At 44.8% G+C, this 26,007-nt stretch overlaps 1 protein-coding gene across 1 annotated transcript; it reads right to left on the bottom strand.

The window, feature by feature from the left end:
- Positions 1–750: 750 nt before the first annotated feature.
- On the bottom strand, positions 751–25,946 carry LOC137895475 (protein TANC1-like). Its single transcript, XM_068740984.1, has 29 exons — positions 25,876–25,946; positions 25,581–25,687; positions 24,073–24,276; positions 22,143–22,235; positions 20,603–20,733; positions 18,831–19,101; positions 18,456–18,737; positions 14,304–14,420; positions 13,894–14,184; positions 13,221–13,339; positions 11,998–12,229; positions 11,151–11,317; positions 9,486–9,794; positions 8,377–8,577; positions 8,084–8,187; positions 7,844–7,952; positions 7,467–7,589; positions 7,139–7,375; positions 6,616–6,828; positions 6,348–6,429; positions 5,175–5,362; positions 4,999–5,122; positions 4,741–4,916; positions 4,476–4,611; positions 4,117–4,146; positions 3,936–4,027; positions 3,677–3,820; positions 2,569–2,669; positions 751–2,419 (listed from the first exon to the last, which is right to left on the bottom strand). The coding sequence occupies exons 2-29, from the start codon at positions 25,660–25,662 to the stop codon at positions 1,048–1,050; spliced, it is 5,730 nt and encodes a 1,909-aa protein (XP_068597085.1). The 5' UTR covers positions 25,663–25,687; positions 25,876–25,946; the 3' UTR covers positions 751–1,047.
- Between the last annotated feature and the right edge of the window lie 61 nt (positions 25,947–26,007).

The raw sequence follows: 26,007 nt of genomic DNA, 5'->3' as shown, positions 1-26,007 counted from the left end.
TATGGTAATGTTTTTATTTCAAGCACATCTGAAATACTGCTTGGCCAAAGTCGTTCAGCGTTTACTTTCATATACAAGCTGCACATCCAAATGACAGACAGAAATGAAGCCATTTCAGCGATATTCAGAGATTGCACCTTTTTATATACAAGTACCATGATTGTTTTTGTACTGTATAAGAGTGTACAATACTCTTTATCCATCAATGCACGCTCCTAACCTCTGAAAAAAATATGTTGGGGATTATACTGAGAAAGACGTAGCTGTAAAAATGTAATCCTTATTATTATACCACAGTAATGTGATAATACTGTACTCTGGTTCTCTTCTGGAAATACAGCAAAGTAAGAAGTAAGTTGGGCATCAACTGTAAATGTTGTCTCTGCATCCAAATCTAAAGATTTATGGATACATTCTCTGCAGTGCAAAAATAAATAACATGCTGTGAAGTCTGAATAACTCAATTAAGTATTAAATAATGACCAGACCTTTCCAACATTGCCATGGACAGTGTCCCTTTTATCAAATGTGCCAAGGAAAAGAATCTCAAGTACACAAAGTAATATTTTTAAGCCTGTAATGCTGACAGATAACCACTTACAGGGAAATATATAATCTGCAAATATAGTGTACACCATACAAATATAAATGTTTTTTAGAAGACACTTGACAATATAAATGGTCCTATCCTGCAACTAACAGCATGAGCTTTTTATATTTGTGCACAAAACCTTCTTTAACTTCTCTATTTAATATAATAAATAAAAGATTAGACAATATACTAATTCATGTTTTTTTTTATTCTCTGCTTAAACTATGCCTGGTTTTCTTGAATATACTACTGTAGCTGTTGACATGTAAGCAAAAAGCACAGCAGCCTGAGTTGAACACTGGTTCTAGATTGTAAATGCAGTGCGGCAGCTTAGTTCTACAAAACGGGTTCAGAGAAGGGAGCCGATCTCAAACCGAATCTCCCTCGCTACCTTACGAGGACCGTCGTTTGTTGGAAACAGCTTGTGCCTGTGCTTTGATAGACGACGTGTGTATTTAGACGTTGGACTCTATAAATGAGCGCTTGGGTTTGATGGGAGCCATATGCAGAGCTGGGTTGTCTCTCGTTAGGCTTGCCTGTCTGTGTCTCCCATCGGGGAAGCGGAGCTGGGAGGATGTAGTGCCTCTGGCCTCTCGCTGGTGGAGCCTCTCTCCAAAGTCCCGGCCCTGCTGCTGGCTGTTGGCCTGACTTCCAGAGAGCTGCTCCTGAAAAGAAGCGCGCTTGTAATCATTGTTGAATCCTTGAAAATCCATTGCCGACATGCTGAAACTCTCCACTCCTCCTGCTGCTCCCTGTCCTGGCCGACCAGAGGTCTGATGCCCCTGGACTCGCACCGATTTGTCCATTACTCCCATGAAGGGCCGGGGCTTTAGCTCAGGCTTTGCCTTGAAGCTACCGCTGCTCTTGATGGGACATGGGGCATCCTGCAACTGCTGCCTGCCGCTGTCTGATAGGTTTCCACTGGAGGCCTGACTGGAGCTGGAGCCCCTTGAGCCGGCTGTTCCTACTCCACCACCACCACCCTCCCTCCTGACTTCCATGCCAGATCCCAGAGCGAGAGCCAGGCCATCCAGACCCACAGAATGGGTGGCGAGTCTGTCGGAGCCCCTGGAGAAGCTAGAGGAGTGGGGCTGGTACATCTGTAGAGGCACAGGAGGCGAAGCGCTATCGGGGGACATGGGGTGATAGTGCTCAGTGGGGCTGTGCCCAGAGTGATCGTTGGCTGACCCAGGACCTATGTCGATACCGAGCACTGGAGCGGGCCTCAGCGAGGTGGAGATGTGTCGACCAGGCAGAGGACTTGAGGGTCCACATAAAGAGAGAGGCCTGCCCCCAACTCTGCTGCCTGAGTGAAGGGAGTGGCAGTGGTGGTGAGTTCTGCTGCCCTGGTTCTGGAGCTGCCTGTTTATAGCAGGGATAGGCTCAGGAAGGTCCACAAACAGTTGGTTCTGCACGTGTTCCTCTGGAGGGAAACACGGTGATTGGTCCGCAAAATCAAAGGCCATTCCTCCGGGGCGAGTCTTGTTTGGAGCATATGGATTCAAAGGCCAAAATTCCAGACTTTTCCCGCACAGCAGACTCACTTCCTCACCTTCCTCCCTCTCTTCTTCCCTCTCCACATCAAGCTGGTTCGCAGGGACTTGCCTCTCGAGACTTCCCTGTGAGTAGACGTCATTCTCCTCCTCTGCGGCTTGATGGCGGTGGCTATGAGTCTCTGCTTTGTAACCTTGTGCCGTGCTGTTACAGGATGTCCTCTGATAATGTTTATATTCCTCCTCCACCCGTACCAGCAGGCGACGGATCTCCCGGTTCGAAGGGGAGAATCGCGCTGCTTCGTGGAGGTCTGCCAACGCTGCAGCAAACTGCCTGGGGAGGACAAAGAGAAGGAACAAAGGAACTTTAAACATTTACAGTGCCACCCAGATGTAGCATGCTAGTAAATCGCTGACTCTCACAAAACTTTTCACTGAGCAAAATGGTTCGGCTTTGAAATCATATATTTTATATGTTCGTACCTGCTGCTCCTCTTGGCACGAGCTCTGGCATAATATGCTTCATAAGACCTGGGTTTGAGTTCCAGGGCTTTTGTTGCAAACTCCTCCGCTATTCCAAAATCCTGCGATTTCAGGTATGAGAGTCCATTTAAAGCATATATATATATATATGTGAATTTAAACAATTGAGGCAGCACAGTAACAAATAAGCCCACTGTATGACGGAACTGTTTCAATGACTTGACTGGGAAAACTTTTCTTTTGCAGAAATATTCTGAGCCTATTCCAATAAAACTGTGTTTGTGTTCGCATCTCCATTTCATTGATCTGAGGATCGAAGCCTGTTTAATGAAGGAGAAGTCACGCTGCAGTCATTTTTATTGATCAGGAGGATAAAGAGAGGGAGAAAAGCATTCATGGGGAGCAGCTTGTATTTGCTGCCGTTTTTCTTTTTTACGGCTCTCATAGTCTCTCGGATGGATATTGACACAAGCGCATTGCGATTTTGTCCTTCAGAGCGAGGTCAAAATGACGGCCTTGAATTTCAGATTGCTAGTATTGCTGCTGAATGTTTAATGATGGTATCATGTCGTCAATCTGCCGGCCCTTATATTGCCTGCATTCTGATAGAAAAGGTGGACCTGGTCGTCCCACGCACACATCCGTTGTAAATAATCCCTAGCAGAGGAAAAAGAGTTTGCTTGGTCTGACCTTATCACATCACATTATCTGATCCATTATTCAACAGCCGCAGCGACCCCAAGGATGTCATTTTTACACAGTCCATTTGGACCACTGTCATCGCCAGGGTGCGTTCCAAAGCTGGCTCCAGGCCACACTCATCTATCTCTGCACTGAGACCACAGTTATTCATGATGTCACCACCTGCTTCCAGGTCTTACACGTTCGTTCTCTTTACCCAGGACACATAATATTGGATCTAAAAAGCAGAGACTTTAGTTTTTTTTTTACCAGTGTGCTACACCGATGCTCTGACATTATTTTTATATTGATACAGATCAATTATACATCTTAACAGGCCATCCACTTGCACACGCCGTTCCCTAAGCATCTCGTGAATTTGCTGTTAAATAGTGCCCGAGTAATCTGATGCAGCGGTAGGTCTTACATTGGTTTTTCTACGGCAGCGGGAAAGATTCAGGTAGAGGGAGACCCGGAGGTCTTTGAGGCCTTTCAGCTCCTCTCCTTGTCCCTGAGGAAGTTTCCTCAGGGCATACTGATAACGCTGGCTGGCCTCCTTCATGCGTCCCTTCTGAGAAACACACCAAATGTTTAATCGCGTGAGCCACAGAATCATGGTTGGAAGGTTTGCAAGGTTTGTCACAAGCTCCCAATGCTGCCTTTTAAAAAAAATCATCACAACACACCTTATAAAGCAGGTTCCCTTCCTCCATCAATTTCTGCAGCAGGATGAGGAGAATGTCTGGTTTAGAGGAGGCCATAGCCCATGTAGCATGACCTGGTGGCGAGATGCAGATATTCATCTTCATATTATCCGTCACATTGAGTCATATTTAGTTTGCATCTTAGATCACATAGATCACATACCTGATCGATCGTGTGGAGCTGTCCGGTGGCCTTTTGTGTGATGCAGAGAGAGAGAGAGGGAGGGAGGGAGGGGTGCAGGGCGAGAGAAGTGGATGTAAAATGCAAGTGGTGTATATAGTAGCAGTATAATGTATGGATAACAAACAGTGCTATAAATGAATAAGTGCAGAATCTGCAGGTGCAAATCTAGGTGAGCTGCGTCTTCATTTCTCGGTTGAAGTCAGTAATAATAATTTGAGGGTGTTCTGTGGTTTGTGAAGCTGATTAATTGTGTTATAAATACTACTAAATGGATTTTGAAGCATTTTGCGGTGATTCCAAAATTACTCTCTGCAGATCCCCTTTCAGAATGGTCATACCCGTCTTGGATCCTTTCTTAAGCAGTGAGGCGACCAGGGCCGGATTCTGGCAGCCAGTTGCCCGGTCTGATCCTCTGCTGCTACTGCTGTTATCGCCTCTCTCCAGCACAGCTCCGTGCTCCACCAAGCAATGCACCTAGAAGAGAATGTCAAACAACAAATGTACGCTATAGGCGAGAGGAGGGTGTACACCTCAGACGTGTCGCCAGCGCATCGCGGGGCCGCACAGAGACAACCACTCGACTAACGACAGCATTGAACCCACCGTATCTGCATCTCCGTTGACGGCAGCGAGGTCGAGGGGCGTCCGTCCCTGTGCGTCTGGCTGGTTCGGGTTGGCGCCGGCCTCCGCCAGAAACTGCACGGCTCCTTTGTGGCTCTTTAAACAGGCCCAGCTGAGCGCAGTCAGCCCCTCCTGGTCAGTCGGGGACAGAGCGGCGCCTACGACCACACACGACATCATTCTGAAGCTCAAGCGCGTTCAGAACACATGGAGGCATTTGTGATGACGGTGGCGCCTGACCCTTCAACAGCAGCACTTCCGCAGTGCTCAAGTGGCCCTCAGAGGCAGCCAGCATCAGCGCAGTGCGACCCAGCCTGTCGGTGACATTAATATCTGCCCCTTGCTTCAGCAGCAACTCCACAACCTGCAGATGGGGGTGGGGGGAGGGCATTCCAACAATAAAATGATTAAAACACTGGCTGAATAAAAAGATAAAATAAATCCCCTGCAGCAGTGACATAACTCCTCACCTGTGTGTGTCCGTGTTTGGTAGCACTCAGCAACGGGACCATCCCCCTGCGGTTGGCTATCTCCGGGCCTGCCCCCCCTTCCAGGAGGAAGGCACATACCTCCATCTTCCCTCTCCCCGCTGCTGCGCTCAGCGCTGAGATGAGGAGGCAGAGAAACGATTACGAGGGGCGTAAAACATGGCTGGTGTTTCGATATTCAGGTTATATATATAATATATATTTAACTCGTATCATTTTGCTATTGCTTTTTCATTTAATACAAACTCAGACCGGATATCTGATAATATCATGGGATCAGATTAACATCACTACTGTGTCGGTCCAACAACAGCAACCGTATGTCGCCAGTGGGAATGGGCACCGATGCTGCTTCAAATGCACAAATTAAACCGGTGGAATTAAAACACTTGTTGAAAATGATCTCAAGATTTTGGTTACGCATCGCTTTCCTGAGTGATTTCAATTAATGAAAACGAGTAAATCCCTGGACGTTGATATACCTCCCTCACTGATGACTGTATCTGTCTGAATGAACTGTGACACTAAATGGAAATGAAACAAAGCCCTTGTACTGCACATGCAAAGGTGAACATTTCAGACTGTATTTCATCCTTGCATTTCTGCCTCAGCACTGGAGGGAACTGCGTAATTGAATTATAGTCTAATGGCGCCTGCAGGCAGAGATACGGGCTTCATCCGACATGCTTTCAGGAAATTGACCGAACAGAACTGCGCTAGCTGCACTATCCCAGAGGTAAAAGTACCACAATTGAATAACAGCTGCGTTTTTAGATGCAACAAATGTGGCTCAACATGATATATCGAGCGTGATAAAGGTGATTCGCAATTTCCTCCAAAAACAGAAAAACTATTTAGAATTGAATTAACTGTTTGAGCCAGACCTCCCTAAAATGTTAATAATGGAACCATCGAGTGGGTATCTGATACCCCTGAGCTCCTGCAGCGCCATTCAAGGCTAAGTTAGCCTGTCAGAAGTTATTCATTGCACAGAACTTGCATGCGCCTTAAATTTAACCTTTAATCCTCCCGGGCATGACTCACTGGCGGACAGAAAGAGGCGAGAAAGCTAAATTTGTCTAACTAAGACAGGAAATGTACCAGTTTCTCCCCAAAGAGAGTCGTGACCGTCCATCTGCACCTCCAGCTGTTCATCTTTCAAGTCCAGCAAGCTCTTCAACACCTGCAGGGAAAGGCAATTTTACAATCCTCTGTGCTGTGCTGTTAGCATGCTGCGCAGAAAGAAGTAGCCATCCTCAGACCTTGAACACAACAAACCAAATCTACAATGACATCATCATCATGATTCACATAAAGAAACTGCATTTTAAGAATGCGGATGGCGTGGGGACCTTGTCGGGTCGTGTACCTGTATGTGTCCCAGACTCGCTGCAGCTGTAACCGCCTGCTGGGCCGCCTGTGATTTTCCAGTCTCAGTCTCATTGCTTTGCTGCTGCTGGGCGTCAGCGGGGGTCACGTCTGCGCCCCAATCCAAACCCAGCAAGGTGCTGAGGATATCTGCATGGCCCTTCAGCGCCGCATGGACCAGTGCACACTGGCCGTTCTTATCAGCGTGCCCCACCTGGCACAGAGGGGTAACACAGAAGGGACTTATGACACTCGAGCCATGGCTGGTGCCTTTAATGCTGTGGCCTAGATCAGGCCTTTGTTTGTGTCATCCATCGCCCAGAATAGAACCGGCAACTGGTGAATGTAAAACCAGGGCTGTTCAGGATATCGCTGGTAAAAAAAAAAAAAAAAGAAAGGCACCGAGTGACGCAGTTTTCCATCACAGTGTGAAATTTGATTTATCCATGGTAATTGGTCAGACTGGTCATGCCCCCAATACTCAAATTGGTCATTCCTACGACTTGCGCTGATATGAAACTGACCTTGGCCGCTTTCTTGCTGAGCAGGCTGACAATATCAGCGTGTCCTGCAGCTGCAGCCAAACAGAGGGGCGTCATGCCGCTATCGGTCGTCCCTTCTACGGGCGCTCCCATTTCCAGCAGGAGAGCTACCATCTCCGCGTGCCCCAGGTGGGCGTGCACTGCCAGAATGGGGGCGTGTCCTACCACCTCGGTACACCAGGTCACACTGGCTCCACCGTGCATCAACAGACGACTTACCTGCACAATGCAAAATACGCATGCATAGCAGGTCAATCTTTGCGTATAAGAGCTGGGTGTCTGATGCTAATGCGGTGCACTTGCATGTCACCTTGATGTTAGGTGTATAAAGGTTCCTCAGGGAGGCCAGCGCAGCGGACAGGCTGTCTGTGCTGCAGTTCACCCACATGGCCTGAAGAACGCTGGAGGACACACCCATCTTCTTACTCAGACCCTGGATGTGAGAAAGCCAGAAGGAGAAGAAGCATGCTGAGACGATAATTATGGTGTAGAAATAGAAGTACAGAGTATGAGCCGTGCATGCAAATACTCCCAGTACTGTGGGTGCTTCTCTGTGTGAGATGTGCCGATGTGGGTGACGGACAGGGTTTCACAGGTATTAGTGCGTCAGAGCATGGAGGATCCGGTTTGCGTGCAAACCGTTCTCCTCGTGTAATTACATAAAACAGCATACATCACAGTTCTCACCTTGAATATGTGCGCCTTGAGGATGTGGTGTCCCAGTTCCATAGTGTGCTGCCGGTTTAGCTTTCCCTCCTGTCTGGAGAACATGAAGGCCAGCAGGGCATGGCCACTCCTGTAGACGTGTGCATACTGCTTAGTAGTCAAAAACAGCCTCAGCTATTCTTGCCCATTTGTTATTTATTTGGTTGCTAACTAGAATTTACACACTTTTTTTTCCTCTGAATTATTACACCTTAGCCTCACCTCGGGTCACAGAGAAAATCTGAGCTCTCTCCATCTCCTCTCCAAACCAGCCACTCCCTGAAGGAGGGATGGCAGAGCATGCGTGTCCCGTCCCTGCGATTCACCTACACACAGAAAGGACAAGTGCAACAGACTACTACATAGCAAGATAATTAATAAATGTAGTTTTCAGTCAGTTAGGGTTAATCAGTTATTCATTGATTGATTCCCAATTTTCCCCAATTTTAAAATAATAATAATCACAGGAAAGAATCCTCGTGAAGCCTTCCACGCATTCATATCAAGAATCTTACCATGAATCCAGCCAGGCTGTCTAGTCTCTGCTGGAAGTCCTTCCACTCCAGCTCCCCCCTCACACTGCCTGCATTCAGTGCCTTGAACATTTGTTCGTCAGTCAGCGGGTGCAAAGATGCCAGTGCCACATTTAGCACCGGAAGTATTCTTTCAAAGGCTTCTTTATCCGGAAAGCTCACCCGACACATCAGCAGGTAAACCTATAGCAGATGTTATATCAATATCACAACTGGAGATACAAGTGTAACAAGAGTATGCAAATATACAAAAAGTACTCCAGACGTCGTACTTCTGCACAAGCTCTCACATTTAAATACACCCATTATCCAATCGTTAAAACCATCACAAGTTCTCTGCTTTTGTGTGCGTAATAACGCTTGCTCATCTGCTGCCCTATTTTACGCTGATGCTTACGCAACATTAAAAATGCATCTGTCGTTTTGTTTAGTCACTGTGGACTATTTTCGGCGCTTTGTATAAAGTCTTTGGTCTTGTCATTTGTATCTTTTATTGATCTGCATGGCTTGTGAGTGCAACCTCTTTGTTTTGTGAAAAGCACAACATGGCTGTTGCTTGTGTGTCTCGTGCGCGGTATTTCACGGACATTCATTGCTGCCCTCAGGCGAGATGCCATTTCACGGCACACAGCTCACCAGGATGAAGTGTTAAGTGTGAGACTGTGAACTTGACCAGACGAGGAGGTTCCAAAAATACGCTCAAGGTAAGACGTGTCCTTTGAGCTCTAGAAGATTAAACGCTGAAACGTATTAATGCATATTTGTGGTTTATGAGCATTGTTGGGGGGGGGGTTCAGGAGGTAAGCAAAGCCAGGAGGAGGGCAGATGTTGGCTGTTTAACACAGAGGCTACGAAATAATCCTCATTAGGTTTAGCTTTTGCAACCATTTGTCTATAATTTGAGCGAATATTTAAACGCTATCCTTCATTTTTAATGTCATAATTTCACCAGTTACACATGAATTTATCTACACCGGTCGTTTATGCATTACCTTTAACTATTTCAACCATTAAAACAATTAACTTTTAAGGGTGTAAGGGGTACTCCTGTACGCTTTACTTGCTGAGAATGAACTCTCTACATGTCTGACCTCTGACAGTGAGACAGGCACCACCAGGTAGTTTCCACCTTTCAGAGCCAGGTGGCCCTTGTGGAAGAGATCCAGAGTCAGCTGGAGGTAGAGGATGGAGCCGTTGCTGCGCGTCGACAGATGGCTGCTGAACTTGCTGAGGAGCAGCTGATCAGGGGCGGAGCCTGTCGGCGTGGTGACGTTAGCGGCAACCTGGGTGCTGCTGCTGACCCGGTGATGGATGTAATCGCTCAGGTCAGCTCCCAGATCACTGCCGTCTGGCAGGATGTCCAGAGAGATACCGGAGAAGGGAAGGAGGGTTGTGATTTCCTGCGGTCGGAGGAAAACAGATGAATTAGGGATGCTTATTGGTACGAACAGACATAACACCCGGGCACAAACACGCCAATATTGATAGAAGAGCAGGCTTGGTGCATTAGTTAAGGATAAATTAAATTCAAAAGCCATTTCTCAGAAGACGGTCCCTCTGACTCACACGGAGCAGGACAGTAAATAGTGTGACAATGACTCAAGCTCCAAATTGCTCATAGGCATCTCTCAGAGTCACATTTCAGCTCCCCTCTCTCCGTCCTCGACACCGGCGAAGCCAGCTATGACTGACAAATAAAAATCCCTGTTCCTGTTTGTCCTCCTCTTTAATGAAGGCAGACAATTCAGTCGAAAGACAAATAACTGGCACGCTGCTCCCTTTAATAAAGAGTTTGTGAAATATTCAGGATGTTATACAAGAGCAAGCGCTTTTTGTGAAGTGCCTGATAAGAAGAGAAAAGGTTACTGATGACCCAATCAGGAAGTGGGAGTGCAAGAATGGTGCCATATTAGCTGTATTGTTAAAATTCTGATATTTAATTCACGCTGATCTGAAGAAAAAGACTGGAAATGTATTTTGTGTATTCCCAATCACTAACCAAATTATGTAACTGGCTGGCAGAATGTCAAGTTCCAGACTCCCAACAGACTCCCAGTGGAATTTACAATCCATCCAAAGCATAATCCTCGCAGCATTTGGAGGCTGGGTTTTTGCCTTGGACAGATGTGTCCGCTGTTTGGTGGGATTACAAACCCGATTGAAAAAAATACATCAGACTAGAGACGGGAAGGCTGCCAAAATCCACAACAAGTCTGTGGCGTATGCAGGGAGCTAAAACAAATAGAAGCACGCATTGGGAATACCTGGCTCTGTTCTATTACGTGGATATTAATACAGCAGGATTAACCAAAATACAAAAAACAATCTAGCTCTGGTGAATCCAGACATTTAGATCTGTGTGAGATTTCAGTTTACATCCCAATACGGCACGGATTAATGGAAAATTATGTTTAAAAGTCACATTCATATCATTCCAAAGCAACATTGTTGTTGTTGTTGTTGTTTTTACAAACACTTCCATCCATCCATCCATCCATTATTCTTTGCAGGGTTGTGGGGGGAGTGAGGCCTATCCCAGGCAATATAGGGTTAAAAGCGGAGGGTTATGAAACTTCCATAAATGATAAGCACACACATAATAACATCTTTGTAAAATTAAAGTCAAAACAAAATTAAGCGTCTGTAATTAACCTGACCTGCATCTTTTTACATTTCATTTCAAAGCAGCCAGTCGTAAATGGGCTGAACCAACCCTTTGTGAACGCCGCGACAACAACAACAATCATCTCACTCACCAACAGTCCTGTTCTGACTGTGACCACCAATTTAAGCCAGAGAGGGAACTTGGAGATTATCTTGGTGATGAAGGTAGCGATGGTGTCTCCGTAGTCTGGTTTATGGAATTCTGCCTCATTAAGACTGTCAATCAGTATGATGTAATCTTCTTCAGGTAGCCTGCGCTCTGAATAAACATAAAGCAAAACAGAACCCGTAGACGTCAATTAGACAGGCCAGACAATTGAGACTACACATATTACATTAGCCTTGCAAAGAACAGAATTTAATTCAAAGCCTTTTAAGGCTTAATGGGTACATCTATGTTTTCAAGCACGGGATACGGTGAGTAAAGCATCAGCTGTTGACTCGGATTATATTTTGCTGAAAGGGGCCAGAGGCCGCTGTTATTTATTAACTTGAAACTGGAATATATCCATCATGTTTCACATCATCTAAGCCTGCGAGGACTCACACTCGAGCACAAGAGCTCTCCATTTTTCTAACCAGTTTACAGGTGATGGAGTGAAGTGCTCAGGGTGACGACGGCCGGGCCAATATCGGTCGTCAATTTAGCTGATTGACTCCATCATGAGAAACTGAGCTGTCTAATATGTCTGCCGGCATTCCTGGCCGCTGCAGAGCATTTTTTTTTTTTTTGACCTTCAAATCCACTGGGATGCCAATGAGTCACCAGGGTAAAAAAAATAACACGCATCATTTCCCTATGTAAATGACCTGCCCTCCGTTTCACACTGTAAAAAATGCTGGCCTAAACTGGGGGAAATAATCTGTGGGCCACAATAGAGCCATTAATGGGCTATTTCATATTTGTTTTATTGTGGAGGAGTGTGTTGAATTTATTACCCTTGCGCAGGCCAACAAGGGGATCAATGACGCCCTTTCGGAAGGCAGCGATGGGGTCTTGAACGCAGGATCTCAGACTAAGTGTGTTTTGGAGTTGCGGTTCTTGGACAAGCAGCTCTCTGTATGAAGCCAGCTGTGGTGCTCTGGCCAACAGGGCGGCGACACTGTGCACAAACTCTGGCACCAGGCAGGTGTAGGTGTTGTCAGCCTGACAGAAATGGTAGGCCACCACCTGATAGGAGAATGAAGCAAGTAAAAAACTGGAACGCAGAAAAAACATGAACATGAGCCAAGAACATGATAATATAAATTGGGTTTTTTATGATTCCGAAATAAAGTTATGTCAGTTCGGATGGAAACAAATATCGCTGTGCAAACTCAGATGCTGTTTGTGCAGCGCAAGTTTCTTTTGCTTTATAACAGAAGGGTAAGAATAAAATAAAATAAAAAATCAATCAATCAAAGATTAACACCACAGAAACAAAAATCCATAAAGGTCTTGATAGAATACATCTGAGATTTCACATCATTTCTGCACATGAAACCAAACGAGAGCTTCATTTAGGGTATTATTAAAGAGCTTCTCAGCACACACAAATACAAGTTTCTTTATTGGACAGTGGGCTGAATGATCAGGCTGAGAAATTAACATTTCAATGTTAATCAAACTTACAGACAGAATAAAAGCATTGCCTTGAGGTACATGATATCTGTTCTATGAGAGTATTAATATAATTTATGGGTAAGTGGAAGTATAACATCACATCACAGCTTTCTAAGGCTTAGAGCTCATGCGAGGTCTCCATGCATAATGCTATGATGACATTACCTTTGAGTGAATATCCTCGCCATCACAAGCAGTCGACTAGTTCCCATGGAAACTCTTATTGAGGCCAGGTTAGTAAATTTAGAAGCTTCAATGTCATCAGTGTGCTGCAATCAGCAGTATGTTCTACATGTGTCCGAAGAGAGGAGGAAATTCTGATGAAAAAAAATATTGTGTCTCAAATGTGCGGCTTCGTAACTTTCAACTGAGCCATCGTCCTTTTATGAGAGACGGCTTGTCCCGATCCCAGCTCCCTACAGTTCTGTTCGTGATCCTGTATTACGATGCTCACATGTGCAGTTAAAGACGAGAAAGAAACGAGAAGCTAAATCTCGGGTGTAATTCTATGCAAAATGTCACACATGCTTTGTGCAGGTGGATGCGTGTTTTGAGCTACCTTGGCAGCTAGGCTTCTGACAGGCTCCTTCCTCTGCGTTGCACCGTCACTCGTTCCTGCAGCAGCACCCTGGGAATCGGCTGGTGGTTTGGAGGCTGCTTTTCCCTGCCTATCCCCACCTGAAAGTGGAACAAAGCAAGCAAAATGCAAAGGCAAAGCTGCTATTTACGCTCGTCAGATAATGTCTGTAGCGTGAGCACAGGGGCGATTGAAGTCTGTGAAGACACATTTAACTCGAGATGTGTAAGTAAAACCGCTTTTAGATGGCAGAATGGCTGCGTGTTCCATAAGAGTATAGAACAAAAACCAAAATACACTGCATGGCGTAGATTTACGATGTAATATTCACAATGTGATTATATGTCGTTTTCTTTTTCCAGACCCAAAAAAACAACAGCTCTGGTGTCACTCTCGATGTGAAAGAAACAACAGTCTCAGTCCTCTCACACAACCGCAATCATCAGAGAAACCTCAGGGGAGAACATGAACGCAGAGTGCTTGACCCAGTTAGCAAACTCCTTCCGAAAGCGAGATTTCTCCCAGTATCTTGTAAAAAGCAGACTTTGCCGGCGCCCACTTGAGAATATATGAATTAAATCTTCTGACGCATTCAAGTCTCTTTTTGCTCGAGTGCTTTGAGATGTGCGCTACACAACATATAAACAAGTCTTACATTTAGGGGAGGAGCCGGGGCTGTGAGGGATGCCGGGACCTCCGTGTTGGGGGCGCGTGCCGTGACCGCTCAGCGTCAGCAGCCGCCAGATGATGGCAGTTTTGCCGGAGCCCGCATTTCCCACGATGACAGCGCCACGCCCCTCACAGCTGCTTGTTTTTCGCAGAACCTCCTCCAGACGCGTGAAGAGCCAATCCCGACCAACAAAAGGGGTTTCTATGGTGATCCCGGGGACTTCAAATAGCAGCGGTTTCAACATGATGTCAGCTTGTTTGAATGGCACCAGTCTCCCTGGATGGCGTGAAACAATATGCCGTATATCAGACTCGCACACAGGCCTGGAGATGACGCTGCATTAAGATTCATTTACATGTGGATGGATTTGATCTCAAGTTGAAGCCACAAGTTACCTTTGGAGTCCTCATTTGCGCGTCCAGCTGTGTTGTGTTTTCGGACGGAGCCCTTGTGTCCGGGAGCTCTTTGATTCTCCAGATAACCCAAATCCTCCAGCCGAGTAGAGCTGGTGGCTGTAAAGACACACAGATGGGCAATGAGCAGAGTGTGAGAGAGAAATGCAGGGAATGCACAAACATACATTGCAGAAGAGACAACTCGAATCAATTATTGTATCCATGGAGACATGAGGAGCGAGATCTCAGCTCGCATCACGTGATCGCAAATCAACATGGGTCAGGAATGGCCAGACGTTTAATACGGTAGCACAAATCAAGAAAAGCTGTCAATGACAGGTGAATATTTGAGACACATAAAAGCCGGCAAGATTAAATAAAACATGTTGCATGAAAAGGCAAGAAAAGAAGTGCTGAGTACTCCTACATTCACCGCCATCGACCTCTGACTGTTTACAGGTTACAGGTAGAGGCTTGTTTTCCACGCTGTTCGAGCCACTTATCTCGAGTCCAGGCCATTGGATAAGTAGAGATGAAGGCTTTTTGTAATAAGATACGTATTACAGCTCATCATTCTACAGCAAAACACAATGTCAAAACAGAAACGGGTACCCTGAAATTGCAGAAATGATGCCGGGTCAGAGGGGTGCTGATTCTATTCTTTTTTTTTTCATTTCTAGGCCTGTTTCTGATGGTTTTGCATTTAATCACACTTTGCTGAAAATTATTTTGTTTATGTTTGCTGTTTAAAAAAAATCTTAAAATCTCCCACATTTTGCAATTTAACAGTACAAAACCAGGCCACGGACCATTTAGCACATATCAAGCAGAGTTTTTATCGGGCTATTTAATTGCAACATATTTATTTGTTGTTGTCCTGCCAGCGTTTAGCTTTATTTAATCATTGCCAGATTTTACCTGAGAGGTAGAACAGAGATGGACATTAAATATAACAAAACTAAATAACATGCTAGAATGAATGTCTACGAAATATGAAATCATCTGTAGAAAATGTAGCTAGTAGATTTCAAAGCACACCTCCCCTGTCTGGTGCTGGAGCTTAATATCATTCTTTGGAAACTGCTCATGCATTGTTGCAGCAGCACTCAAGGTCAAGAATTCTGTTCTGGTATTATGCTGTTCCTCGTTCCATTTCTCTCTGTGATGTTTGTGTATGGTTCATAAATCCAGGAATGGCAGGGAACCAGCTGAATGTTTAACAGCCGCTGTGAACGGAAGTATCAATGCTTATCGGGCTACGTCACGAGGGGGAATACATCTGCATTATGGCAAATATCATTAGTATTCAAATATTTAGGATTTTTAATTTTTTGTCTTAAATGGTCATTCACAGACTGGTTCATTCATTCATTTATTGCTGCAATATATACAAAAAAATACTCTGTGAAATCTGAAAATCTGGTATTACCCTAATCCCTCCAGAGTGGGATAAAAAAAGAAAATCACATTGCACTCAAAGACAATGTCAAACAGGTATTAGACATGAAGAGCATCCACTGGACGCATGATGAGCACATCATCACGCTCTACACCGTTGCTCCGCTACATCTCTGTTACACGTCTAAAGATCAAGCGGTGTGATCACAGCAACATCCTCAAGCATCCCAGTCAAAACCTCAAAACACAAAGGACATCAATTTCTTTTGAAATGCAAAAGGAAAAAAACTTCAGGACGGGCCGCATTATTGGACCTGACCCGAGCTGTCGAGCAAGAGCTGAAAGCGAAGGGATCGAGGATCGAAAGAACGGCCACAGTCAGAGGATGAAGAACAGTCGACAGCAGAACGGCGTGAAGGAGGTGTGGAGTGGGATGAGAAAGGCTGCTGACTAAATGCAGCCAAGCCAAATGGCTGAGTGCACCGAGGAAACGGGGAAGAGGTTGAAACAGCCCATTTGACGTAAGGGACACGGAGATCCGTCCACCCGAGACGAAAGGACCCCCACCAACAATATCGCCGTCACTGCCTTCATTTATGCCCCCTGCTGAGGACAGTGCAGTTGATTACCCCCCCCCCTCCCCCTGTTGATCCTTCATCATCATAAAGGTCATCTCCGCAGCACCCCCCCCCCCCCCCCCCCCCCCCCCAGCATCACTGATAGCATCCGTCACAGAACCCTTCAATCATAAGTAACCCGACTTTCAATGCTTCCGCGGAGCCAGTTTAACCTTTAAGGAAGTGTCTGACATTTTGGGAAACACTCTTATTCATGGAAAAGTTAGATAAGAAGGGGCGACACCGCTCTTTCATCTCTTTGTTAAATATGAAGCTAAAGCCGACATCCGGCTAGCGTACCTTAGCACAAAGCCTGGACACAAAGGGGAAACGGCCTGGTCCTGTTTAAAGGGAATAAAAGGAGCCACGAAAGATTTCTAAAGATCATTGATATAAAATGTATAGCCTTTCTGTAGCAAAAGGAAACATAAAAACAAGCATTAATTTGATTTACGGGAGGCTGTGTGCTTTGCTGTTTTAATATTTGCGTTTTGCTTTTGTATTTGAGGCTGATTCTCCCTTGGACAGAGGCGGCTTTCAATAAATGGACCGATAAAGTGGTGGTATTGATGATCGCATCTAACTCTAAACTCCACGTTTATTTCGCAGAATGTATTACTATTCATCCCATTCTGTTAATCAACAAAAAAAATGCAATCAAATAAAAAAGCAATCTTTTTTTTTTTTAAGCTGTCATTCTGAAAAAATCCATCCAAGCAAAACAGACTGTCTTAGCCCACTGGGGGGGTGGGGTGGGGGGGGGGAGCAGTGACGCAGGCAACGTCTCCTGTCTCGGGGTACCGTTGGCAAGGATCACCATTTATCCTAGAAAGCGTTGGCACAGCGAGCGACTGCCATCGACTCCATAAGCTTTATTTATCAGGATGTTTACGAGTATATGAAAACATGCAAAAAATCTTTGAGCTCAAACTGTGCAAAACCCTGAACATATGCAATTCGACATGTGTGTATATGGAAATGTGATCAACATGATCTGTTTTCATTTAATGTTCTGGCACTGGTGATGGCGCTGTCTGCAATATGCATTTTCATTATGCATAACTCTTTCTAAGAAATCATATAAAATAAAATAAAAAGCACATTATTTAAACAATTGTAATAGCCTCCTTTCATCTTTCTCTTAACTGCAGTCAGTTTTTCTTGACAATGTGGCTTCTATATTACCTGAATTTTCCATCTGGGAATAATTCAAGTTTAATTTTATCTCCTGGCTTCCAATGCACGGCACATCGTCAGCTACTCTACGTTCTAAGTCATGAACGTGGAGTAAAATCCTAGTGGCTACAGTACTATGTGGTCTCTTCATCTCTGTTCTGAATCTCATCGAGAGTGCCTAAATGAAAGCACCAGCTGACAGAAGAAACTGGCAGCCGCTACTGTGAATCCACTCCTTAGGGAATCTCTTCATTTGCTCCCACCGCAAATGAACTGACATCTAAAGGAAGAAAAAGAGCCGAGTGCACTCGCAAAGATCGTGACTGGAGAGGGAGGGGGGTATTTTTATGACAAGTCAGGGAGGGGCTCCCAGGACATTTAACTGGTGCTGCTCACTGTGCGCATCCACCAGCCTCAGTGGTAAGTAGAGCACCAACACATTCTACAACTAACTGCAGCTGTGCTTCACAGCACCCTTCGCTCTTCTCTGTGTCATATTAAGAGTTCTAAATGGCAAGGCAACGATCAATACAATCAGTCAATATTTATTAATTAAATTAATGAATCGCATGGGGCTCAGCTGTCTCACTCATGTGCTCATTATCCTTCTTGATCTCCAAAATAATGAAACCATTGCAAACTCACTCAATAGCTTAGTAATTAGTATATTGTGCTCGTTTAATCCATGCATAAACAACAACAACAACAACAAAACATGGATTATTTAATTTGAGGGACTATTTTTAAAATTTTAATCTGGAAATATTATCTTGGTGTGAGTATTAGAGGTGCTGGAAGACAATTGTATTCCAAATGGATCCAGCAAAGCTAACAAGATGCTAGCCCCAGTGTCATAAAGAATGAAAGTGGTACTCACTGAAGTGTATTACCCAAAACGGCCAAAAGTCTGAATAACACACAAACAAATGCAAAAAAAAAAAGAGAAAGCAATGAAACTTACCTGCCACAGAATTCGGACGGGGCATCACAAGGGACGATGCGCCGTGTATGTGGTGCTGTGGGAGGGGCCTTTTTGGTGCCGGTGGAGTCCTGGGCTCCTTGATGTCAGCCCTAGGTAAGGCTTCATCTGCCTGAACAGACAGGCTGTCCTTGGTTGGACTGGGACGCCGATCCTCAGTTGCATGGCCCATTGCACCAGCACGGCACCCAAGGCTTACATCCTTGGTCAAAACCTCACTGGGGGTGTTGCGCTCTTCATTCTCAGAGGAACTGGTGTTGGCTGCTGAGCCGAAACCAAAATAACAATCTGAATTCATTCCAAGAGGATGGACATCATTTGAAACCGCGGCCAGGATTTTCAGCACGCATCTCTCACCTGTGATTCCGCTATCCTTGCTCTCCAGAGTAGAGGTTGGGCTTTGCGGAGGAGGCCCGGGGCTGCACCCGGCTAAGAGTCCGGTTGCAGGACAAGGGGCCGGGCTGGACACGGGGCTGGAGCAGTGTGGCGAGGGTAAAGGTAAAGGCTGGGATGAAGGATGGCCCCCAGCAATGGTGCCCAGCGTGGATGATGGGCTCTCTGAGCAGGGGGAGGCCGTGCTGCAGGTCAGAGTGGAGCTGGGGCTCCCCACCTGGGCAGAGGCATCATACTGGAAAACGGAGAGCAGAAAGATGGTGATGCATCAGCAAGAGGTTAAGTTCAAATGTACCAGCAAACAAGATCGACTCGGTACGAGGGGAGGGCGGGAGAAAAAAAAAACATGGCAACTTTCTCGTCTTCATGCTCGCCATGTCGAGTGCTTGCTTGTGTGTACACAGATGGGGAAATGAAATGGTAATTCTGGTTATTTTCATCCTGCCTGTCATTTTCCCACTTTTTCACAACAATGGCTGCCTGTGTTCAAAACATAATCTCTGGCCATAGACGTAGTCTGCACTGTACGTCCTGCGGTTCCGCACAGCTCGGATTTCACATGGATTAAATGATTTATACAAAACATGTTCACAGGTGCTAACGTGCGTGTTCCGTTTGAGAAGCTTAGCGAACGCACGGCACACGGTGAATGAATCAGGGCACCAGCTTGAAGTTCACACGTCACCATGTATGAACGGTCCAGGAAATGAGAATCTGTCGAACCGTCACGGGGTGGGTTGCTGTGCGACATGCTTCAGTTGCTTTTTGGAGGTAGCACTGTGTGTGCTTTTGATTGCACAGAGAAATTGCATCTGAAGCTCCACAGCAAAATAAAAATGCTGTGTCGATTTTGAACGCGCCGAGTCTACGGTGGAAAAGATAATACGAAAAAAAAGAAGAGCCAGCTTGAGAATAGATGCGAGGACAGTTCTCGCAGTATACGCATTGATAGAGAGCCCTTACGGTCCAGATATATAACAGATATACATTGCATATATATAATGAAAGTACATCTTCAAAATATGTTGCAACCTTATGGCATTTTACCAATAAATGCAGCGGTAAAATATCCGTGTGAAATATTGAAAGAGCTCAAAATCTCTTCAAAGAAAAAGAAAGAACATTTTTCATTTATACTCCCTGTAGTTTAATCACGTGAATATCAGGGCTCCTCATTACTGATGCAAAAGTTCTGCAAGCCAGGGGGGGGAGACGAGGTAACAGAGTTGAAGCAGCTCACTGTTATTGCCGCTGTACCACAGCATCATCTATCATAGACAGGACAGCCCACATTCCTCATATGATCCTCCCTATCTCTGTGAAACCGACTGAATCCGGAGCTCAGGTGGTGGAATGAGGTCTGCGAAAAATGGGCCAAGGCTGAGCAACACAAAGGCCTGAAGATGGTGGGGCGTAAAGGCCCACGATAATGGAGGGGTTAAACCGATGGGGCGCAGAGCAAAGAAATGGAATGAAGAGACACCGTTAACAATGCTTTCAAATATATATTAGTCTGCACCCAATCTCCCATTTTTCCAAGGACGATCACACACACAGAATTTAACAGAGCGTTTCCCTGAGCACAACTGAACTTAACAAACACAGTTATGAATTCTTTTTTTTTTTTGGTCAAGAATATTTAAGACAAAACATCCTAAGGGCAACATGAGGGATGAAAGCATAAGTCCTTTCATGCCGCAACAATAAAAGGCCACAAAATCAATCCGCTGCCCTACCTTCTTTTCCCTCCTGTCCTCCATAGGAGTGCTAGCAGTGCCAGGCGTTACTTCTCCCAATAAAAAGCATAGTCTGGTCATCAGTTCCTGGGGTGAAAGCGAGGAAGCCGGCTGGGGCTCCACGTGGAGATCTGGAAGAATCCCACATTCGGGACACGTGGATTAGCGAGGAAACAGAAAGAGACAAGCTGTAACCTAACGGATGGCTTCAGATGAGCTCCACCAGTGAACTGACAGAAACGTATGCATCCACAGGTCAGCACATTCCCAGCCCCGATCATGAATTCACAGACACTGGCTTTCCTGTCCCCGTTGAGACGGCAGCACGAGGTTGCGTTGGGTTTGTGAGTTTCCCTGCGCACACGCCTGCCAGGTGCCCTCAGCTAGAAGACGGCTTGTGCATTTTAATGAGCTCGGTTTTGACTCTGTAGCAGAAAGAAGGCGTGCCGTGAACCTGCCTTCGTTGCTGCTCCTGGAGATATTGGCATTGCATGACTGCATTAATACATCACTGTTCAAGGCTCCCTGTTGCTTCGGCCGCAGCTCGAGCTTTTGCCGAGGTCCGTGCTCAGCTATCCAGGAGCTCAAGCAGCCTGCTGGCGGTCCTCCGTTCTCACGCTTCACCTATGTACCATTCATCAGATGAGCAGCATGCATATTGAGTAGGCATAATAACAGGATGACAGGACATCACAGATTACAAGAACAGCTCACTCCTCCTCACGAACATCTTTGTGTTTAGACATCACAGTCGTTTTCACACTCCCTCCACTGGTTCTTATTCTGTCTTGCTGGCTCAAGCTTGCCTTTTTTGTTTTTAAAGGTACTGCAGTACATCACTCTTACTTTGTTCTTATTATTAATTTAAACAAAGTCTTATTCTTGAGAGGATCAAGGTCAATTTTGAAAACCAAACCTGGTGACTTTTGTTCCAGGGAGGACTGAAAACAGCTCATGAAGACTCGGGGAGCAAAAGTGGACGTGGATCTGAGCGAGGCGGAGGAGAGAAAACTTTGCATAGCAATAAGAGCCAATCTGGAGTATCGTGAGGACACACTGAATGTCCAGTTCTATTCATCAAACCACATAGCAGTTGCTATTGGAAACGGGAAGCTGAGAGGTGCCTGGCAACTGGGATGAAAGATGCCTCGTACAAAATCTGCTTAGCTTATGGGTAGCCCTGTGGTCAAAAAGACCTCAAAAGCTGCTGGAGATGTAGGCATTCAAATTATTGTGTTTTAATAATGCTAAACTGCACAAACAGCATCCAGATTAACGCAGGCATGGACTCAGGAGAAACTTAAACAAACCAATCCACTCTCATTACACACGGGGAATCACACAGACATCGCCAGCCCTAAACATATATGAAAGGAAAAACTTCATGAAAGGCCTTTTAAATGTAATTAAAACAAGGAGTGCACACTCACCTTCCCTTATTTCTCACCTCCGACCCATTTATTCTCCTTCAGCTCTCTTGATCAATACCTGGATGATCCGACAAGATGCTAAACACACACCCGCACACTCCAGCTCTCACCTCTGTTTGCTGTCTTGCCACGGCACGAGGCAAAGAGAGGAGGTTCTCTCGCCCTGGAGGCGCCATCCACATACTCCAGCCTCCTTGCACGTCCTTCGGCCACAACGGAGAGGGAGAACGGAGAGCAGACAGGGTGGTGGGGAGTGAGGGATTGAGGGTGGAGATGAGGAGGGATGGGAAAGAAATTGCATGTGTGAGAAAGAGAGAGAGAGTGTGTGTGTGCGTGTGAGAGAGTGAGAGAGAGAGAGCGAGAGAGAGATTAAACCTCCTCTGATGAAATCTGTGGTGCAGAATTTAAATTGTGTCCCAGACGTATAAAACAGTACTTGGTGCGAGCCATGCATGCAAATAGTATAATACTCACTACGCTATGGGTGTGTATCTAATATATCAACAACACTAAAGTGTGTGTGTGTGTGTGTGTGTGTGTGTCAATTAGTGCAAAAACATCGGAGGGTTCTTGGAAGTGCAGTTTCTTGAGCTGGGAGATCATTCAAAGGGAGGAGTTGTTCGCAGACATACTCATACTCAAGGTTATTCAGTGTTTACATCGTGCATGAGGGTGCACGTAGAAACACAAGCACGCACTCACACACAACTCGTATGCAGGATTTGCATGGCTACTATAGACATGACAGTATTTGCTTTTTACTTTCTGTAATTTTCCTCATGTTAGTGTGTGTCCTGGGGAAAAACAAGACTGAAATCTGAGAGCACCTTTTTCTGAATGGCTGCAGCTGCACGACACTGCCACCTAGTGTTTCTTATAGATAGGAAGCACCAAGGAGGTTTTTTTTTTTCATCCAACAGAGAGTTTACATGATTATAAAATCCAACAGAAAAACTAGAAAAAATACATTTAAAAATGGCAATTTCCTTTAACACTCACTTATGTTATTTGTATATTAGTTAAAATGCTTATTTAAACAGCTCAAAAAAATATATGTGATTGTTTTTACTGTTTTAACAAGTAATAATCACAAGACATGAATTTTGTTAGTTTGCTGAATTATTGAAGTAATTGCATTCAAAAACTCATATTTTACCCTATAAAATACAATAACATGAAACATACATTATATTTCATGTTCAATGTGCACCAAGGAGGTCTTTTTTTCACGGCATTTGTCTGTTTGTTAGCAGGATTACGGAAAAACTGCTGTATGGATCTTGATTTAAAAAAAACTCAGAAGATGGGACTTGGCCTAACTTAAATCACACACAATTTTCAGAGCGAGCCGGATATCTGTCAAAAACAAACAAACTGTGATCGACTTTAACTTTTCATGGTTGGTGTATAAAGATACCAAGAACAACAATTAATAACCTTTTGATGATGATCCAGATCACCATGTGGATGGTGTGAACCCAATTATGAGAAGAATGAGCTGCTTGGCGGAGGTCTGCGCTACCCCGAGTACTTTTCTAGTTAAAATTTGCTACTATAGAAGCAAACATAAACATGGTGGCTTTCTGGATATATTTGACGGTCAGCTTTTATATTCTGACGTGAAACATTTGCAAGAATTGAGTGACACTGGCATGCTTCCATTTACTGCCTACACTTTATGTGATGCATGTGACAGCGCACTTAAGTTTCTTTTCAAATGTGAAAATGGAAAAAATAAATCTACCCACGACCGTACAATCAACCCACCTAATTGATCTTCCTCGCCTGGAGTTATTTTTCAATCATTTACTCTGACAATCTGTCACATGTTTCTGGGCCCTGGGGGGGTCTATACGCTCTCTATGCGCCAGCGTATGTCACATGAATGGACTGCACAGAAGCTCGCCGCTAATCAAGGCAAACCATGAGACTGTTCTACTGCCTTCACAAATATATATATATAACGAACGTTTTTCATCATTCTCTGCTATGCTTAGTATGATCATGCTTTATTTTGATTATTGTTTCAATTCTGCCTACCTGTGAACTTGATGCAAGATCGGGAGGGAGCGATGTTGGCCTGGCGAGGGAGAAGCGGGGAGGACGGTAAAGAAATGGACCCCCCCTTGATCAGTCTCCTAAGTTTAAGTGGGCTTGTCGTGTGGGTGATGTCAGCGCCCTGGAAGTTTTGGGCATGCCCGCCGTCATTTCTCTGCAAATGGCGGTGAGCGTACACCTCCCCACCTGCTTGGAGAAAGGTAGGATAGAGAAAAGATGGAGAAGAGCAGGTGTTCAGGTTAAAGAAGCATCACGTGGGAAGTTCCAGCAGAATCAAAAGGCAGGTTTGATTCCGAATAGTGGCTGCGTAGCAGAACCGCCATATTGCACGGAGAGCTGTGCGAAATATGTTTCGCATAAGGCTGTGACACAGAACATATTGCAGATTGAGATCACGGAAAGTTGGCGGTGCCCGGAAAATCTATTTAAAGGAATGGGATCACACTCAATAAAGAAGCTCTACTTCTTATATTAGCACTATATATTTGAATAATTTTCATACCCACTCTTATTAGGTCCATATTTTGTCTTTGAATAAATATTATGCAAGAGAACTCATGAAGCCTGATGACGACAGATCCCTGATTGCCAATTATCTTGGTTCTATGAGATTTTAATAGTTTTCTCTGCGACATTATTCAGACATTTACTTCTTCTTACCCTGCGAGGCTGGTTTTGCTATTATGAAAAAAAGAGAAGAAGAACTCAGAGGCCTACTTTCTAATGGTACATGATATTATGTTGGTACTCCAAAGAGTGCAGAAGGATCTCTGCCCGGAAACCTTCAACTTCAAGACAAATGTCATCTCTGAAAATGATCAGAGGCCTCCAGTTGTACTCGAAACATTACAGTATTTCATTTTAATGAGAATGACTTTGTCCTTCTGTTCTCGCTTCCAACAGAAGCAATTATTAAATATTAATGTGCAACATGGTCTCTCTAAGTCTGAGTTCCACTTATGTTCATCTATCTGCGCTGCACGATCTGAAATGTCCTCTCAGTTCACCCCGAGAAAAATACGCACATTTAGCCTCATTTCAACAGAATAATGCATTTGTTAAAGAAATGTCTCAATTTAATGTTCACATATCAGTTTAGTGTTCAGTCTCTCAACATATTTACTATGGCGAGATTCATTCCATTCAGTTGTAGCCCCGCTGAATAATAACTCAGAATGTTTTAGTAGGTCAGGATGCTTGCCTCATGACACACTTAAAATGCAAGCAGTGGAACGTAACGTGAAGGACAGAACACACTGATGAATTAGGCTAATTGAAATGGCTCTACTTAAAACACCCGAGAGAGAGCCTGCATATTTCCATCAATTAATACAAGACTTGGTGTGACAACATTTTGGGTTGGGAATTATTATTTATTTTTATTTTATTTTTATTTTTAAAGGATCACATTCCTCATGAAAGAGTCTGAAATAAAAATTGTCATAGAGGCAGGATGTTTCAGTTTTCAGGTCACTTCAATGCTTTCTTACCTCGATGCCTCTGGTTCTTCTTGTCTGCTTGTTTCCCTTCTCCCTCTCGCTTGTTTTTGTTTCCAAACACGGCTCTGAACATAGCTGGGCTGTTGCTTCACTACCATCTGTGGAAGACCGAGCAAAATGTTCTTTTTAATTTTGAGCAAATTATTTCACGCATCATAAACTCCCAATATTAGTTCTTAACTCAACTCCTGGAGAACAATAATTAATTGACATTTAGTCTCAAACAATGAGTCTTTTTTTTTGCTCTACAATAAACAAGGATCACCTCCACACGGATCAACGTTACCTGTTCTGAAGTGTCCTGTAATCTCTGCCCCCCCGCGTCTTCACACAAACCCACAGGAAGCTGAAGAATGATAAAGACGCGGCGTCCAGGTCAGAAGCGCAGCTTCTCCTCAGCCGCACTACCCGAAAAAGG

Source organism: Brachionichthys hirsutus, chromosome 1, assembly GCF_040956055.1.
Source record: "Brachionichthys hirsutus isolate HB-005 chromosome 1, CSIRO-AGI_Bhir_v1, whole genome shotgun sequence".
Classification (NCBI taxonomy): domain Eukaryota; kingdom Metazoa; phylum Chordata; class Actinopteri; order Lophiiformes; family Brachionichthyidae; genus Brachionichthys; species Brachionichthys hirsutus.
Note: the sequence above shows the minus strand (reverse complement) of the source record. Positions and strands in the feature narration are given on the sequence as shown.